Source organism: Cnephaeus nilssonii, assembly GCF_951640355.1.
Source record: "Cnephaeus nilssonii genome assembly, chromosome: 4".
NCBI classification, from domain to species: domain Eukaryota; kingdom Metazoa; phylum Chordata; class Mammalia; order Chiroptera; family Vespertilionidae; genus Cnephaeus; species Cnephaeus nilssonii.
In genome coordinates this window covers 45,527,372-45,545,948 of record NC_137075.1, presented here as the reverse complement: position 1 = coordinate 45,545,948, position 18,577 = coordinate 45,527,372, and the positions used below count along the sequence as shown (strand labels likewise).

The 18,577-nt window shown below is 41.2% G+C and overlaps 1 protein-coding gene and 1 pseudogene across 3 annotated transcripts in view; one reads left to right on the top strand and one right to left on the bottom strand.

The window, feature by feature from the left end:
- The window catches only part of STARD9 (StAR related lipid transfer domain containing 9), a 101,621-nt gene that overhangs the window by 41,556 nt on the left and 41,488 nt on the right, over positions 1-18,577 (bottom strand). For both annotated transcript variants that reach the window (XM_079768918.1, XM_079768917.1), the window contains exons 8-16: positions 15,886-15,955; positions 15,032-15,104; positions 8,640-8,707; positions 6,278-6,375; positions 5,677-5,883; positions 5,400-5,497; positions 3,757-3,834; positions 3,257-3,328; positions 547-726 (exon numbers count right to left, since the gene is read on the bottom strand). In XM_079768918.1, the coding sequence (XP_079625044.1) occupies positions 547-726; positions 3,257-3,328; positions 3,757-3,834; positions 5,400-5,497; positions 5,677-5,883; positions 6,278-6,375; positions 8,640-8,707; positions 15,032-15,104; positions 15,886-15,955 (944 nt within the window). The remainder of the gene's footprint in view (positions 1-546; positions 727-3,256; positions 3,329-3,756; positions 3,835-5,399; positions 5,498-5,676; positions 5,884-6,277; positions 6,376-8,639; positions 8,708-15,031; positions 15,105-15,885; positions 15,956-18,577) is intronic.
- On the top strand, positions 10,954-11,947 carry LOC307098154 (ferritin light chain-like; annotated as a pseudogene). Its single transcript has one exon. The product of its transcript is annotated as a ferritin light chain-like (transcript).

Here is an 18,577-nt window from a genome sequence, read left to right as displayed (position 1 = left end):
ACCGGCTAAGGCCTGATCCCTCTCGCAGTCTGGGGCTCTCACAGTCCAGAACCCCTTGCTCCTTACCGCCCACCTGCAGCGGAGGCGGGAGAGGCTCCTGCCATCGCCACTGCACTCGCCAGCTGTGAGCCCAGCTTCTGGCTGAGCAGCTTCTGTATTGAGCGTCTGCCCCCTGGTGGTCAGTGTGCATCATAGTGACTGGTCGTTCTGCTGGTCATGCCGCCATTTGGTCAATTTGCATATTAGGGTTTTATTATATAGGATGAGGAAATTAAGGTTCAGAGAATAAAAGTAAATTATATAAAAACAACAGTAGCAGCAACTACAAAAGAAAAATGATTGTTCTGATTTCCAGTTTTCTGCTCCATTCATACAAAAGCCAAACAGGTCCCAGTTGGCTGGCTAGCCGTTTCCTGCGGGCAAACCTGAAGTCTGCTCTGGGACATCTGTCTCAATTCACAAATGCACGGCTGCTGCCACTGGCTTTTCCCTCCTTGACCCCTGGAGCCAGTAACTCAGGAAGAGGGAACGCACCTGCCTACTCACCTTGAGGTGATAGAGAACGACACCTGTGCTGAGCACATCCTCCTCCAAGGCCATCAGGTGTGGCAGGCTGGAATCGATGACAACCCCAGCCCTCCTTCTGTTGATGTCCACTCTGTAATGCTCCATGAGGGCCTTCCACTCATCCCACTTCTGAGTCCAGTCTTTAGTCAGCTGGTCTATCTGCAGCGACAGAGGAGGCGGTCTCAGAGACTCAGCGCAGGAAGCAGGACTAAAGTTGAGGTGGCATCCTGGTCTGATCCCCCACCCCTCCCCAGGTATTACTTCCTTACTCTCCTCACTGCTACTGTTCAAAGCCCCACAGAGGCCCTTGCACCTCCTCTGGGAGATCCCTGTGTTTATAAGTTTTCTTCAATAAGCAAGTGTTACTTTCCTAAATAGAAACTCCTTCATAAACATTATTTTTAAAGTTTTCTGCGACAGCATGTATTATTTTTATAATTGGGGACAAACACTATAAATGTTATTTTTTAAATTGATGGCGATATTAGACATCTATAATTCCCTCTCCCCATCCCCTTCTATGGGAGCCATCCTGGGAGTCCTTTTGTGACCTAACACTTCTTTCTCAAGGAGCAGCACCTGCACTTCTAATGTGAGTGTGTACGTGGCTCAAAGACTACAAAGCACAAGAGAAGTCTCCCCAGGGAGAATATATGAAACTACTACACCACATAGTAATAAAATAACAACAACAATAAAATCCTGAGGGCTTATTATGTATAGGATCACAGTTTTAAAAATAAATATACCAAGACTTAGGGGCCTTAACACCATCTAGAGAATGTAAACAAATAATATTGAATGCAGAGTCTTTTTTCCTTCTTAGAGTGGAAATTCATGCCTAGGCAGGCAGCTTATCCTGGAAGGGGAAGAACTGAGGAACCCAAAAAAGAAACTGAATTCACCTAAATACTTCTCTCATAAGTGCAATACTTAAAGAAAAAAGATACTATGCCAAGTTTGCATACAACTATTTTATGTACCCTACAAAAATTATTTTTAATGTCATGATTCCTGAGTTGAAGTTTGAAAAATACAGGGTAACCAAAGGGCTGAGCTGGATTGGGAACTGGCAGAGGCGAGCAGCAGGTCACTCTGGCTTAGTTTGGCCAACCTGGCACAGAACCTGGAGGCACGGCTGAACACGCCTCCCTCTGGCCGGCTCTCTCACCAACTCCTTCACTGCCTAACGTCACAGGATAGGCCAACCTGTTGCAGATTCAAGCCCCCTTGAATTCTGCTGGCCTGCATAACGCAAAACTGCTAATAAGCATGGAATGATTTTGACTCTTTATCTCTTTTGTATAGAAATACAATATTTTCTGAACCCCAGATTAGAACATATGGTTAAACACAGAATTTCTGAGGAACTTCTGGATGTATGATATAGTCCTAAAGGTTAGTTTGGATAATATGTTGACATAGCCAGGATACTTTAATAACACATAGGATGATGTAATAGAATACTGGAAATTGAGACATTTGTTTGCAGGATCTAAATAGAACCTGTCATCAAATAATTCCTGCCTTTTTTTTCCTTTTAAGTCAAGTCTGGGGATCATCACTTAATCTAATCACCCAAAATGTTTGTCTGTCCTCTCACAGGGTCACGACAGCAGTCTCTTTTCTGGTTGTCTCTCTGCTTCCAGGCTTCCCTCCCTTCAATCCATCCTACATACAACCGTCATATTAATTTCCCTACTATCCTTCTCTATTATCACCACCCTGGTTCAAACCTCCCAAACTGGGCCTCACCTTAGCCCACTAACCTCTACCAGGAGCACCCATTCCCGATAGCTTCGCCTTCCTCACACTGTGTGCTTCCCTGTGGCCCCCACACCCCTTCATTCTCTCAGTTCCATGGCGTGGCTTATGTTATCGCTCTCTCACCCCAAATTCCTTACCCCTTCTACCTACCTAACAAACTCTATCAATTCTTCCAGGTCTAGTTCAAGTTCTCTGACTTCCAGCTCCAGCAATGTAATACCTAAACTGAAAATTCCAAGCCATCATGATTCTTTCCTTCCCAAAGGTCTTTCGTCTAACTCCGTGGTCGGCAAACTGCGGCTCGCGAGCCACATGCGGCTCTTTGGCCCCTTGAGTGTGGCTCTTCCACAAAATACCGCGGCCTGGGCGAGTCTATTTTGAAGAAGTAGTGTTAGAAGTTTAAGTTTAAAAAATTTGGCTCTCCAAAGAAATTTCAATCGTTGTACTGTTGATATTGGCTCTGTTGACTAATGAGTATGCCGACCACTGATCTAACTCGTACAGTTATTACATTCAACCACTCTCTGACTGTGCTTCCAACTACCCTGCAAGCCACTTGAAGGCAGGGACTACTTTGTATTTCTTGCAGCATCATGCAGAGCACCTCTTTGGTGCTCTATGAATACATGTTGGTTGGTTGATTTACTAACTAGAAAATAAATTTTATTTTCTAAGCTATTGTCACTATCCAAAGGGAGTTATGAATCTTTGAGGGAACAAAACAAAGTCAGAAAGCTTGTCACCAGCTCTTCAGACAAACAAATCCCCCGTTCAAGGCCCAGTGAAGACAAAAGTTATCTCTAAACCAGACAGAAGCTCACTGTGCTGACGAAGGAACAGCCCGGGCCCAGGAATGGTGGAGGAGGTCAGACCTCCTCCCCGGGTGATATAAGGCACAACGGGGTCCACCTCACACACCCACCTTCAGTTCGTTCTGGAGAACCAGCTCCTTCAGATTGCCATCCTTCTCGTCACCCAGTGAACTGAAGTTTCTCTGCACAAAGAAAGGGCTGTGTTTCATGGGTCCCACCCTTACTCTGATGAGGGGACATCAGATGCAGATAAGGGAAAGACTATAATTAAAATCAGAAATAAATCAGAAGCCTAAGTATTTGGGCTCAGATTGACACAAAGAAGGTGAATTCAAGGAAATTTTTCTGGAGGGCCCCATTCCCCATATCTGCCCACACACAGAATAAGAGCCATTCAGGCAAATTCCCTTGGACAACAGAGATGGTAGAGTACGAGGATGTCCACTCCATCTGAAACTACACAGGCAACCAGAGCAATCCCCATCCTGTTTCTGCACCGGCCCCTGCTCCACAGGTGTTACTTAACTGAGAACACAATGAAGCAGGACTCAGATTCTTGGTGGAAGGAAAGGGGCTCTTGAATACACACAAGTTCTGATTGCCTGCATACCAGTTCGAAGCTCAGTAGCACGGCTTTCAGTCTTCTAATCTCTTCCCTGAGTTCTCTGATCAACTTTACATTTGCATCCTGAAACACAGAGAACTCAGTCACCACTGATTGATATCAGGCCCTGATAGCTATGAGATGCTTCATGCAATTAGCTTGGAAGAAGTAGATTACTCCTTGGGAGTACCTTCTGGTGTGGTCTCTTACAATGAGGTCCCAGGACTAAGAACTTGTTAGAAATACAAATTTTGTCCCTACCCAACACCTACTAAATCAAAAATTCTTGAGGGCTGGGGCCCAACCTGTGGTTTAATAAACCCTCCAGGAGATTTATACACACTAAAGTTTGAGAATCACTGTCCTAGAGCAGGAGGTCAGACAGGTAACACAAATGCCAGAGCATTTCAGATAGTAGGTGCTAATCCTTCTGTATTGTAACTAAACTTAGTACCTGTTTAATTACATTGCCTTTTTTAACCCTCAGCTAAAAATATGTTTTTATTGATTTTAGAGAGAGAGGAAAGAGGAGAGAGAGAGAGAGAGAGAGAGAGAGAGAGAGAGAGAGAGAGAGAAACATTGATTAGTTGCTTCCTGTACTTGCTCCCACTGGGGATTGAACCCACAACCTAGATATGTGCCCAGACCAGAATGGAACCTGCACCTTTTGATGCACTGCAAGATGCTCCAACCAACTGATCCACCTGGCCTGAGCTAATTACAATTATGTTGCCTTTTAAAATAGTCCACAGATGGGCTAGCTCTGTCTGGCCACTAGTTTGTAATCACTGCTGTGGCACTATTCACTGAAATTGCCAAGCAGATAAGGAATTTTTGGAATATTCTCATTATTATTCAGCTTTCAAAACTAATAAATTTATTATGTGCCTATTTTAGCCCGAAACAGAGACGTAACTACCATTTGCATGCATCAACATATACGCATGTATTAACATATATTCAGAATAAAATTAGTAAATAAATAATTATTAAGTAAATAAATAAGAAAATAATCTTTCTTATAGTGACAATGGTACACCACAGATGTTAAGAGGAATGGTCTTAGGGAAATATTTAAAATAAATTATTCATAAAAGGTTATAAATGAAGTCAGTAGAGATATGATAGAAGGGTGTTAACACTAGAAAAAATAATTTCACTTCCTTATCATTCAGAGAACAAGTTTGGCAAGAGGAGAGAAAGAGAGAAATACTTAAAAAGAATGACATCAGTGAGAGAAATAACAAAAGGAGACCTTTATATAAAGTACTAGAGGCCCGGTGCACAGATTCATGCACTGGTGGGGTCCCTAGGCCTGGCCTGCGCCCTCTCACAATCTGGGACCCCTCAGGGGATGTCCAAGAGCTGGTTTCGGCCCAATCCCCACAGGCCAGGCCGAGGGACCCCACCAGTGCACCATCAGGGCCAGGGAGGGACCACAGGAGGGCTCCAGGGAGTGTCCAGCACGTCTCGCCCAGTCCCAATCAGCCGGACCCCAGCAGCACGCTAACCTACTGGTCGGAGTGTCTGCCCCCTAGTGGTCAGTGTGTGTCATAGCAACTGGTCAAACGGTCAAACAGTTGGACACTTAGCATATTAGGCTTTTATTATATAGCATAACAGACCAGGACTTCAGATGAAGGTCTCACCTCATTCACCCGTGGCTTGTTGATGATGTTCTTGGCATTGGAGGCATATCTCAGTGTGCTCATGGTTTCACTGTAGCTAGTGTGTGCAGGAGACACGGCTAAGGTACAAGGAGAAAGTTAAAAATCATGCCGAGCCCTCTGACCCAGCCCATAACCACTTGCCTTGCTGTTACTGTCCATCTGTGTAAGAGACCCTTGATGAAATGGGTGGACATGGCCCTTTCTCTGAGGCACAGTACCAGTCCTAACCCAGAACCAGTCCCCGCTTCCTACTCACTGGCAACCATGATGGTTCTGGAGTTGCCTCCAAGGCTGTCCTTCAGCAGCCAGGTCAACACGGAGTCCCGGTATGGGATATAGGACTGCCTCCGAGAAGTTCCCCCTTCAATGCTGGTCCCAGGAGAGCCAGAAATCCCACTGCCACCACCATTTCTAATTACACTGTTAAGGCTCTGGCAGCTGCTGAATACTTGAGAGTTCTGGGCTTAAAATACAAAAATAATAAAATTGGAAGAAAAAGGAAATCCTGAAACAAATGCATTAAAAGAAAACAATGGCTAGGGAGCACTTCCTAATCCCTTTCTGCACACAATAAGATGCTTTAAGTTTGAGTTCTAAATAAGGCTTTGGACTCATGACATGGAGTACTTGAGTTACACAATTTTTTAGTCTCTCTTCTTTCTGAAATGAGAGTACAGGGATAATGGCCAACTTGTATTCTAAAACAACAGATAAATATCTATTTTTATGCCCCAAACCAGAAGGTAACTACATCAAAAAGAACCTTGTATCTGCTCCATTTTGATAAAATAGAAATACATGAGTTATTCTCCTAAGTCTCCCTCCCACTCTGATGATCCAGTCTATCAGCCAAATACCTAAGGTGGAGATGACAATTCCCAGAGTCACGAGAGACTTGTTGATATTGGCTCCTTCAGTGATCCGGTCCTTACAGTAACTGGGGTCTGCTCTTTCACTAAAACAGTCAATGAAAACAAAAACAAAAGCATACAAGACAACACTATCCTTATAATATTGCTGAAGATACTATCCATTATGTTGTACATCACATAAAATATACAATAAATTCCTTTTAGAATTCAATTCCAGAAAAAAAGTTACTATCTTGTAATGAACTAGCATTCTTCTGTTTCTCAGGCATTAAAAATCAAATAATTCATTATATTTCTGTTTTTATTTTGGCTGCCAGAGTCCTTCCAACTAAATGCAATACTCACAATAATTATATTAGCACTAGAGGCCTAGTGCATGAATTTGTGCACGGGTGGGGTCCAGCCAGCCTGCTCCTATCAGGGCCAATTGGGCGTGAAGCCGGCTGGGGAAGGGGCTATGGGCAGTTGGCTGACTGGCCCCACCCCCTGGTCGAACTCCCCGTTGAGGGGACAATTTGCATATTAGCCTTTTATTATATAGGACTAGAGACCCAGTGCACGAATTTGTGCATGGGTAGGGTCCGGCTGGCACCGATTGGGGGCCAGCGGCCTGGGGGAGGGGCCATAGGTGGTTGGCTGGCCAGCCCTGCCCCTGATCAGAGTTGGGAGGCTGATCAGGGGGTGGAGCTGGCTTGGGGGAGAAGCCGAAGGCTGATTGGGGTGGGGCGGGCTGATCGGGGGCAGGGCCAGCCAGGGGGAAGGGCCACAGGGGGGTTGGTCGGCCGCTCCGCCCTCAATCAGGGTGGGAGAGACCGATCAGTAGTAGGATGGCTGGGGGCAAGGGCCACAGGAGATTGGCCAGCCAGCCCCAACCCCGATCAGGCCAGTTTGCTGGCCGAAGTGGCGTCATAGTGACCGGTTGCTCCAGTCATTACAGCATTCCAGTTGCTGGATTTTTATATATATATAGACTAGAGGCCTGGTGAACAAATTCATGCACGAGTGGGGTCCCTTGGCCTGGCCTATGGGATCAGGCCAAAACCAATATCCCCCTAGGGGTCCCAGATTGCGAGAGGGCGCAGGCCAGGCCAAGGGACCCCACCGGTGCACAATCGGGGCCAGGGAGGGACACGGGAGGTTGGCAAGCTGGGAAGGGACCGCGGGAGGGTTCCAGGGCATGTCCGGCCTGTCTCGCTCAGTCCCGATAGGCCTGTCTCGCTCAGTCCAGATCGGCCAGACCCCAGCAGCAAGCTAACCTACCAGTCGGAGCGTCTGCCCCTGGTGGTCAGTGCACGTCATAGTGACTGGTCGACCAGTCAACTGTCTGCCCCCCTGGTGGTCAGTGCACATCACAGCAAGCAGTTGAACAGCCTTAGCATATCATTAGCATATTACGCTTTGATTGGTTGACGAGACACTTAGCATATTAGGCTTTTATTATATAGGATAGCTTTTTGGTATAGTCACTGCCCCTCTGCCTTTATTATTTTATTTCACACATTACTGGCTTTATGATATCTGTGTCATTACTGTCAACTGTCTCAAATTCCTTTTTTTAAATAAATGGGCAATAGTCAAAATTTACACTTCTGATTAATTGATATAGTTCATTCCAGATAGCACTTAGTTGTTTTGGGGTGGTTTTTTTGTTTTTGTTTTTTTTTTTGCACTTAGTTTTTAAGGGAATGCTGTATCATATTAATTATTTAGCAGTTTTAAAATAAGAAAATTTCCTTATTTCATCTTACTTTTCTGTGACCACATTGTCCCCAAGACTTTCTTCTTTCTGGACATGTGACTATAATTCATGCTTCATTCTAATACTTAAAAGGCAGAATCTTTTCCTCAATGCCACAATATTAAAAAACAATACAAAACTATTTTTTTTTTAGTAATGTAGAGAGATGCATAAAATCAAAACTAAGTAAAAGGGGAAAAAAAGAAAAGAAAAAAAAACTAAGTAAAAGGAAAATAGTATGCTTTTAGAGCAGCAGTCTTCAATTCTGGCTAGCACTGAGCGCTTTAAAAACTACCGATGCTTGCACTCCCCAGACCCCACTAATAACCTGATTTATTTGGTCTAAGGTGCAGCCCAGGCATTGGGAATTTTAAAAGGTCCCAGGTGATTTTAATGGACAACTAGGCTTGAGATCCCCTGACACAGAACTTTTCAGTTCCTAGAAGCTATAATTTCTTAACCTAGTATTCAAAGAATATGTTTCTTTTGTAATTTTCTCAGGATTGTTGAAATATGAAAAAGGTTGGAAAAAGGTTATTCCCTAAAAAACTAGCAAGAACAAGGTCTCTGCCAAGGGAGTAACTCCCCTTGGCTTTGAAATCTAATTACCTGCCTGCTAGGTCCACGAGGTTGATCTTGCTAGCAACTTCAGAGGGGTGGTTGTTCTCCAGAACCGCCTAAGGTAGAAACACATGTAAACCTTGTCATTTGGAACAATGCGGTTTCCCCTCCCCCGCCCCCCCCCCCCCCCCAACCTTAGACAGACTCTTAACCACGGTGATATTTTGGATTTTTAGCCAACGCATTCCAAAAAATCTATATTCAAATGTGCCAGATGAGATCTCAATATCTGATAGATACAATCAGTAAGCTCTGGGTTCTTACTTCACTGAAAACTTAAGACTTCTACTGAAAAAACTGGGCAAATCCCCAAAAAGTCCTCTGACACCAAGGGACACCAAGAATTTTAGTACAATTGACCAGGCAAATGTTCAGCTCTCCTCCAGGGGCTCCGACTCTCACAGCAGGTTGGGGCCCTGCTGGAGGTTTTGCTTGTCTCTCTTGTTAACCTGAGTCACATCAGGCTAACTGGCTACGGCAGCGATTTTTAACCTTTTTCATCTCATGGCACACAAACTAATTACTAAAATTCTGTGGCACACCAAAAAGTGTATTTTTTGCTGATCTGACAAAAAATTAGGTATACTGGTAATTTTGATTCATTCACACTGGGTGGCTATTGTGTCAGCTGTTCTCATTTTTCTTATTTGACATTCTAAGGGAAAAGAGGTCAGCACCCCTGTAAATAGTCAGGTATTGCATGTTTTAAAGCTTTTTGCAGCACACCAGTGTGCTGCAGAACATGGGTTGGAAATCGCTGGGCTAGGGCAAGCACTGTGCATCTTTATATTATATTCAGGGGCATCCAGCCCTCAAGAGCAAAACTACTTTTTCCTTTTTTCCCCTCTTTAATTCAATGTTTATTGTTTTGTTTTAATGTTGTACATCCATCACAAAAAATCCAGCTTTAAAATATTTTCCAATTTTCCTCAAGTGTGTTTGCAATCAATCTCCATTCCCATCCCCAGCCCTAGGCAACCACTCACAACTTTCTGTCTTTATAAATTCGTCTTCTCAGGATATTTCATATAAATAGAATCATACAATATATGGCTTCTTTCACTGTGCATAATTATCTCAAGATTCATACATTTTAAGGTGTGTATCAGTAGTTCATTCATTTTTATTGCTGAGTAGTATTCCATTGCATGTCTTATCCATTCACCTTTTGATGGACATTTGGGTTGTTTTCAGTTTTGAACAATTACAAATAAATTTTATAATTTATTACAAAATATATTTTATACAAGTACAAACATGAATATTTGAATATTTGTTTACAAGTCTTTGTATGGGCATTTTTTTTTGTCTTGGGAAAAATACCTAGGAGTGGATCACATGGTGGGCATATGTTAAATTTTTAAAGAAACTGATTGTTTTTAAAAGTTATTGTACCACTTTCCATTCCCACCAGTAGTTAGTGTATGAGAACTCCAGCTCCTATACATCTTGCCACTATTTAGAATAATCACTGTTTTTAATTTTAGCCATTTAATAGATTTTTTTTTTATTGATTTCAGAGAGGAAAGGAGAGGGATAGATAGAAACAACAATGAGAGAGAATCATTGATTGGCTGATCCCTCACTGATAGAGCCCGCAACTCGGGCATGTGCCCTTGACCGGAATCAAACCTGGGACCCTTCAGTCTGCAGACCGACACTCTATTCATTGAGCCAAACCGACTAGGGCTAATTTTAGCCATTTTAAAAGGTGAGTAGTGATCTCTCCTTTGGTTTCAATTTGCATCCTGTAATAACTAATGATGTTGGGTATCTTTTCAAGTGCTTAATTGCCATCTGTATATTTTCTTTAATGAAGTGTTGGCTCAAAATTTTTACCATTGTTTTGAGTTGTTTTATTAAGTTTGGAGAGTTCTTTATATATTCTGGATACAAATATTTTATCAGATATGTATGTTTTACAAATAAATTCTCCCAATCTGTGGCTTTTCTTTTTATTCTCTAATAACTCTGTGCACGAATCCATGCGCCAGTAGCTCTCTGCGGGGTCTGGCTGCTCCGCGCCCGCTGCCCAGATGCTCTTCGCGGCCCAGAGGCCCATCCGTGGCTGGGTGCAGAACACTTGCCTCATCGCCGGGGCGACAACACAAGTGTCCCCCCCCCCCCCACGCCCCCGCTCCATGCCCGCTGCCCAGAGGCCCTCTGCGGCCAGAGTGGAACGCTTGCCTCGTCACCATGGCGACAAAGCAAGCATTCCGCCAGGCCACTCACGCTGCCCGCTCTCAGCGGCTGCCCCCGCAGGACTGGGGGACTCCGGCGGGGCTGAGAGGACTGGGTGCTGCCATCTTTGTGACAAAGTGATGGTTAATTTGCATATTATCCTTTTATTAGATAGGATAGTGTCTTTGAAAGAACAGAAGTTTAAAATTTTGATCAATTCCAAATTTCCATTTGTTCTTTTGTTCAATTTGTATTGTTAGTGTTACATCTAAAAAAAACACACTTCAGGCAGTGCCTTGGCAGTCCCGGATCTGTCTCTGCTTCAACAGTGTTTGGACGGAACAGACCCAGGACGCCCCTCCTTCTAGCCTCTGACCACTCTCCTGCGTCTCATCCAGTCACCACCTTCAGAACCACCTCCGGGACCAGCCAACACACCAGGTTTTTTTTTCTACCTTAACTCCTTATTGCTGAACAACCATGAGCTCCCAAATTCGTCAGAATTATTCCACCCAGGTGGAGGCTGCGGTCAATCGCCTGGCCAACCTGCATCTGTGGGCCTCCCACCTACCTCTCTCTGGGCTACTATTTTGACAGTTACAATGTGGCTCGAGGGTGTGGGTCACTTCTTCCGCAAGTTGGCGGAGAAGAAGCGCGAGGGTGCTGAGCATTTCTTAAAGTTGAAAACCAGCGTGGCGGTCGCATTCTCTTCCAGGACATGCAGAAACCTTCTCAAGATGACTGGGGCAAAATTCAGGACACCATGGAAGCTGCCCTGGCCTTGGAGAGGAACCTGAATCATGCCCTTTTGGAGCTGCAGGCTCTGGGTTCTACCCATGCAGACCCTCATCTCTGCAACTTCATGGAGAACCACTTCCTGGATGAGGAGGTGAAACGCATCAAGAAGATGGGCGACCACCTGACTAACATCCACAGGCTGGCTGCCCCCCCAGGCTGGGCTGGGTGCATATCTCTTCGAAAGGCTCACCCTCAAGCACAACTAGGAGCCCTTAGAGCCCAGAGGCCTTTCAGAGGCCCCTCTGCATCCCCCTGGTGTCTCTGGCTTTTACCTGAGCCTCTTCCTGAAACTACTAGTCATTCTTTTAACCACCCTGGAGCCCTCTCCCATGCATTGGACCAAATGAAACAAACAACAAAGCTTTTTGCAGAAAAAAAAAAAAAAAACACAAAAAAACTTCACCTAATCAAAGATCACAAAAGTTCTCCCATGTTATCTTCTACAAGAATAATTTAATTTTCAGGTTTTACATTTATGTCTATGATCCAGTTTTTGTTAATTTTTAGATAAAGTACAAGGTATAGATCAAAGTTGTCTTCCTTTGTTTTCATTTTTTTAACATATGGATATCCAATTGTCCTACCACTATTTGTTGAAAAGACTAGACATTCTCTATTGAATTGCCTTTGCCACTTCGTTAAAAAATCAGTTGCCTATATATGTGTGTAGATGTTAAGTGCAATATTCTTTAAATGTAAGGTCACACTGGTTGAGAATGTTGCTCAAATCTATATCCTTGCGGATTTCTGTCTAGTTGTTGCTACCAATTATTGAAAGTGGGGCACTGAAATCTCCAGTTACTGTTACTAAATTGCCTATTTTTCTTTTCAATTCTGTCAATTTTGGAGCACATACATTTAAAATTGTTGTATCTTCTTGATGAAATGTCTGTCTCTAGTATGCCTTAAACTTTTTTTTTTTTTTTTTTTGCCTGACACTATTATAGTACTCTAACTCTCTTACAGTTACTATTTATGTGGTGTAACTTTTTCCATCTCTTTACTTTCAACCTATCTGTATCTTTTAATGTAAGGAGTGTTTCTGATAGACAGCATATAGTTGGGTCTTGCTTTTACCTAGTTTGATCATTTATATCCTCATCCATTCACACTTAATGTAATTATTAATGTGTTCAGAATTATATTTGTTTTTCTGTTTATTTTCATGTATGAAAATACATGAAATGACAATGTATACATATGATAAAAAACAATACAGCATTATATTATTGTTTTATAAAATTTTATTCTTTTAATGACATTAGAGGAAATGAGAAAGAATATATCACTCTATTTTAGCCTGAAAGATTTCCTTTAGTGTAAGGTAGGGCTGCTAGCAAGAATTCTGGGTGTGTTTTTTGTGTGTGTTTTTTCAATGTCGGAATGTCCTTATTTCATCTTCACTTTTGAAAGCTAGTTTTGCTGCATATATAAATCTTGGTTGGCAGTTCTATTTTTTTTATCACTGTTTTCTGGTGTCCAATACTTCTGATGATAAGTCAGCCATTAATCATGTAATTGTTCTGTACATAACGAGTCCTTTTTCTCTAGCTGATTTTAAGAGTTTCTCTTCCTCATTCAACAGTTTCACTATGAGGTGTCTGGGTATGGCTCTCTTTGTGTTTATTTTATTTGGCGTTCTTAAGCATCTTAGATATGTAGATTAATGATTTTGAACAAATCTGGGGAATTTTCTTGGCCATTATTTTTCACAATTTTCTTATGACTATTCTCTTTTCTCTCTTTCTGGAATTCTCATTACACTTATGTTGGCAGACTTGATTTTGTTCCACAGGTCTGAGTGGCTCTGTTCATTTTTCTTTAATTTGTATTTGTCTTCTTCAAAAATAATTCTTCTGCCATCTCAAATCTGCTATTGAGTTCCATTAGTGAATTTTTCATTTCAATTATTGTACACTTTGATTCCAGAATTCCCATTAAAAATAATTTATATCATTTTAGTGAAATTTCTTACAGCCATTGTCATCATGCTTTCCTTTAATTCTTAAAATGGTTTGCTTCAGTTCTTTAAACAAATTTTTATCACCTGCTTTGGAGCCATTGTATACTAAATCCAATATTTGGAGCACTTAGAGTCAGTTTTTATTGACTGTTTTTTGTTTGTTTTTTCTTAAGCATGGGTCACACTTTGTTTGTTTTCCATGTCTAATAATTTTTGGTTGAATACTAGATATTTTAAATAATATATTGTAACACCACTTTATTCTGATTTTTTTCCTATTTAGGGTGGTGGTAGTGGTTGTTCTGTTTGGTAACTTGCCTGGAATAAATCTTTAAAATCTGTCTCCCCCTAATATGCAGACAAAGCAGTCTCAGTAGGCTTTTCCCATGGTTGTTTTCAATTTTAAGCTTGGCTTCTTAGGAGCCACCCTCTATCTACATAGCTTAGTGTTTAGGCAAAGATTGGTCAGAAGTTGTCATCAAATACCTTAAGCCAATAAGACTTATATTCTCTGTTGACGGATCTATGTGGGCTAGGAAATAAATTAAAAGTTCAGGCAGTTTTTAAGTTTACCCCAGCATTCACTAGTCACAGGGCTCTCTGGGTCTCCTCTGCATGTATATGCAGATTCTGCCAGTCAGGGCCGTGTGGCTGGCTTGAGCCTATTTAGTCTCTGCTGGGTATGTGCACAGGATATGTGCGGATCTCATCACAACCCCTATGGCTGTATCATCTCTCAGAATCCCTGTTAAATCCCCTGTTAGCCTTCCAGTTAATTCTTGCCTGAAACAGAACCACCATCGGGGACTAATGGAGCCACTGGCCCTCCTTAGTCACTAACCACTGAGATCACCACTTTAACTGACAATGCCCCAAATCAAGACCTCTGGCACCAGCAGCAACAAAACTGCTGGTTTTCATAACCTTCCCTCCCCGATTGAACTACCTCATTAACAGAGATACAGATGGGAGCAGCCCAAGAAAGTCCACTATACATATGAGTACACTATACAGCTCATATGTATAGTGTACATTCAATAGTTTTCTTGAATGTATGCTTCTCAGTTTATCATATGTCTGTGGTCTATTTTTAGAATAGAGAAATGGTGCTTTTGAGAGTTTTGTCCAGCTTTATGGTTGCTTTTTGGGGATAGGGTTTGTTGACCTCCTCATTCCATCATAACAGAAATGTATCTTCTGTTCTTTCATTTTAACGCTTTTTATTTCAATCTTGCTATTTGCTTTTAATGCCCATACTGATCACAGACATGAAAGCTCTTTGAAGTGTTAAAAGTAAATATAAGTAGAAGATATTTTAATTAGTCTTACTAAGTGCCTCTACCATTTCTAGGTGCACAGCTTACTAGACCTGTAAATGGAAGAAGTCAAAAGAGACTAGGAGAGGAAGAAATCTAACCAAATATAAGAGGTAACCAACCTGTGTGTAGTGGATAGTGAAGATGGCATGGGATCTGCTGCTGGCCTCATGAACATGGGTAGCTGCTGTGATTCTACGTATACAAGGCAAGACAATTAGGACGAGGATTGTTTATGCCTGGTGAATCCTTGAGGATCCATGGGGAACACAAGGAATGCCAGTGTTGAGGCTTACAGATGAGAATCATAAAACATCCATATTTAGTCCAGTATACTTAGGAGATGGTCCAATGAGGGCAGAAGCAGTATTCTATGAACTGATATCGGAGAATAAAAGGGAATGTATCTTCATGCTAAACTACATTAGAACTTTATTTTTAAGCAACAGAAACAAAAATCACAGTTGAAAAGGGAATATTAAAGAGTAGTATTGGAAGAATATCCCAAGACAGACCCATGAAATAAAGACAAGGGGAGGTAAAGAACTTGCTGGAGAAGAAACCTCAAAGACAGGGAATGTTGTGATTAAACATAGAATATTAATCTTATAGTGCCAGAAAGACCTTTAAAATTAGATCTTGAATTATAGTACAGAAAGACAAATACTGCTTAAGCCAGATAGAATTCAGTCTCCCTCATAACTTTATTCCAATGTTAAGTCAGAAGAGCCTTCCCTTGACCTAAATCTAAGTCAATCATTCTTCAGTTTAAGACCATCTCATTACTAGTGAGAAGAGCACTAAATCTTAAGTCATTGCACCTTACCGTGGGTACATTACTGTTGTGAGAAAGGCCTCCTGAATAGGAGTTGGGGAGCTGCAGAGACAAATATCATCATACATGCCAACGGGGGATGAGAACACAGGACTGAAGAATGAGGCTCAAAAGAATGATAGGAACAAACAAATGTGTTACCTGTTTGCTATTCCCTCCTCCAAGAGTTGAATTACTTGCTTATAGTTGGTAACTACATGTTGAGATAAACCTATCAGATTTGTGAAGGAGAAAAAAATTAAATAACATTTTTGGTAAAGTTTAACCTTTCCCTATAGTTCTTTACCTTTATCATTTCTACTTTATATTATTTAATAGACATGAGAGAACTTTCTAAATCATTCAAATAATAAATTAACTCAAATATTTATTGGAAGCCTACTGTTAAGCATTGTGATAGACTCTGGAAACATAGGTCTCTGCCCTCACAGAGATTATAAGACTAATTCATATAGCAGTTATGCCAACAACAACCAACCAATAACAATGAAATCCCTTACAATTCTGCTATGTAGGTTATAAAAAAAAGTTTTATTTAATACTTCATTGGTCTTCATTAAATTCCTGAAGTATACAGGTACTATCTCCCCACAATATGACAGACTCAGTTTGACATCCAGTAGATATGTCCCTATCTTCCCACAGTTTACAGTCATGAGCAGTTATACTATACATGACAATCTGGCCAAGTGCCACAGGAGTAGGATAATCAATGCTCAGGAGATGAGAGAAGTGGTCAGGGCGGGCTCCATGGAGGAAGACTTGAATTTGGCCATTGTAGAATGGGGAAGATTTAGATAGGTAGAAAGTTGCTTGAGGACATGAAAGTAAATTCTTATGACTGGTTACTTAGCAAATCAAAAAGGGACATCATAGCTGTGCTAGTGAATCTCTATATCAGAGATTCAAGAGCAAAGTAACTACACAGGCTCACTGCTAAATACAGTTACACTAAATGTTAGCACACTAATTTGAAAACTGACTAATGTTTTATAGTAAAGAATTGTTGTTATTATTTAGATGTGATACTAGTTTTGTGGTTATGTTTTCTTAAAGAAAATATTCCTAGAGGGGATAAATGGTGATGGAAAAAATAAAAAGGAAGAAAGAAAACATTCCTACATTAACTCAAAGATATATCTGCACCTCGATGTTCATAGCAGCATTATTCACAATAGCCAAGACATGGAAACAACCAGTGTCCATCAAATGAATGAATGGATAAATTAAGTTGCAAGATATATATATATATATATATATATATATATATATATATATATATATATATATACACACACATACATACACACACACATATATACACACACACACACATATATATACATATAGATATAGATATATAGATATATAGATATAGATATATGATGTATACATATATATATAATGTATACATACACACATATATATACACAGAATGGAATATTATTCAGCCATTAAAAAACAACATGGATGGACCTTGAAGGCATTATGTTAACTGAAGTAAGTCAGACAAAGAAAGACAAATACTGTACTGTATGAGCTCACTTATATGTAAATTCTAAAAAAACCCACCAAGCTCATAGAAAGAGATCAGATGTCTGGTTACCAGAGGTGGGGGTGCGGGGGAGAGAGAATTGAAGGAAGGTAGACAAAAGGTACAAACTTCCAGTTGTAATTAAGTACTAGGGAAGTAATAATGTACAACATGATGACTACAGCTAACATTACTGTGATATATAGGGTGTCCCCAAAAATGTATACACACACTTTGGATAATTATAAAGGCAGGTTTTATTACAATATATTTCATTTTCAAAACTGAGCTACCAGCTGTTAAAGTGTGCATACATTTTGGGGGGGCACCCTGTATATGAAATTGTTAAGTGAGTAACTCCTAACAGTGCTCATCACAAGAATTTTTTTTCTTTTTATTGTATTTATATGAGATAACGGATGTTAACTTTTTGTGGAAATCATTTCACAATACGTGTAAGTCAAACCATTATGCTGTAAACCTTAAATTTATATAGTAATGTATATCAATTATATCTCAATACAACTTGGAAAAAAGAAGGTCCTGAAACAAACAAACAAAAGAGCTGGATGAAATATAAAAGACATCAGCTTGAGGGTAGGGAGGGATAAGCAGATAGTAAAGCATTTACAGGCCATATACATGGGAAAGATGGAAGCTCAGTAAGATAAGGCCAGTGTCTGGGACTAAGGAAACTCCAACTGGCTCCCAACAAAGGCAGTGGTATTTTTTGTTGTTTTCAGGCTGTCGTTTATGATGCAAAGTTTGGGAAAGATACAGGTAGCAGAATCATGACTGGCACACCTGCTGAGTCATCCACTAGCCAAGCCCTGTTCAGAGAGAGACCAGCTCTCGATCTTTCCTGTCCCTCACCTTGTCAGGATTTAAATGAGTATACTGCTGAGGGAAGAAGAGCATAACATATGCATGTTACCTCTTCTGAGTAGCCTGAAAGGGTAAAAACTTCTTCTACGGAAGAACCCAACTGTTCCTACTTAATAGTAAGACTGAGCCTAATGGAATAAGACAGATGGTACCAAACACCAGATATCATGTGTGATGAGGAAGCAGCTCAGATATCTCCGTACCACCGCCAATGGAAGAGAGAGTACCCTGAAAAGAAGACTAACTGGCCTAGGAACCAGCCGGGGCCCTGCTAGATCTGACACCACAGACCTCACCTGTTCCCACACCACTTACCCACATCACTACATCCATTTATTTGTTCATTAGCCTTTATCACAACTTGTAATTAAGTGCTTGTTTTCTGATTCATGCCCACAAAATTGTAAGTTTGCC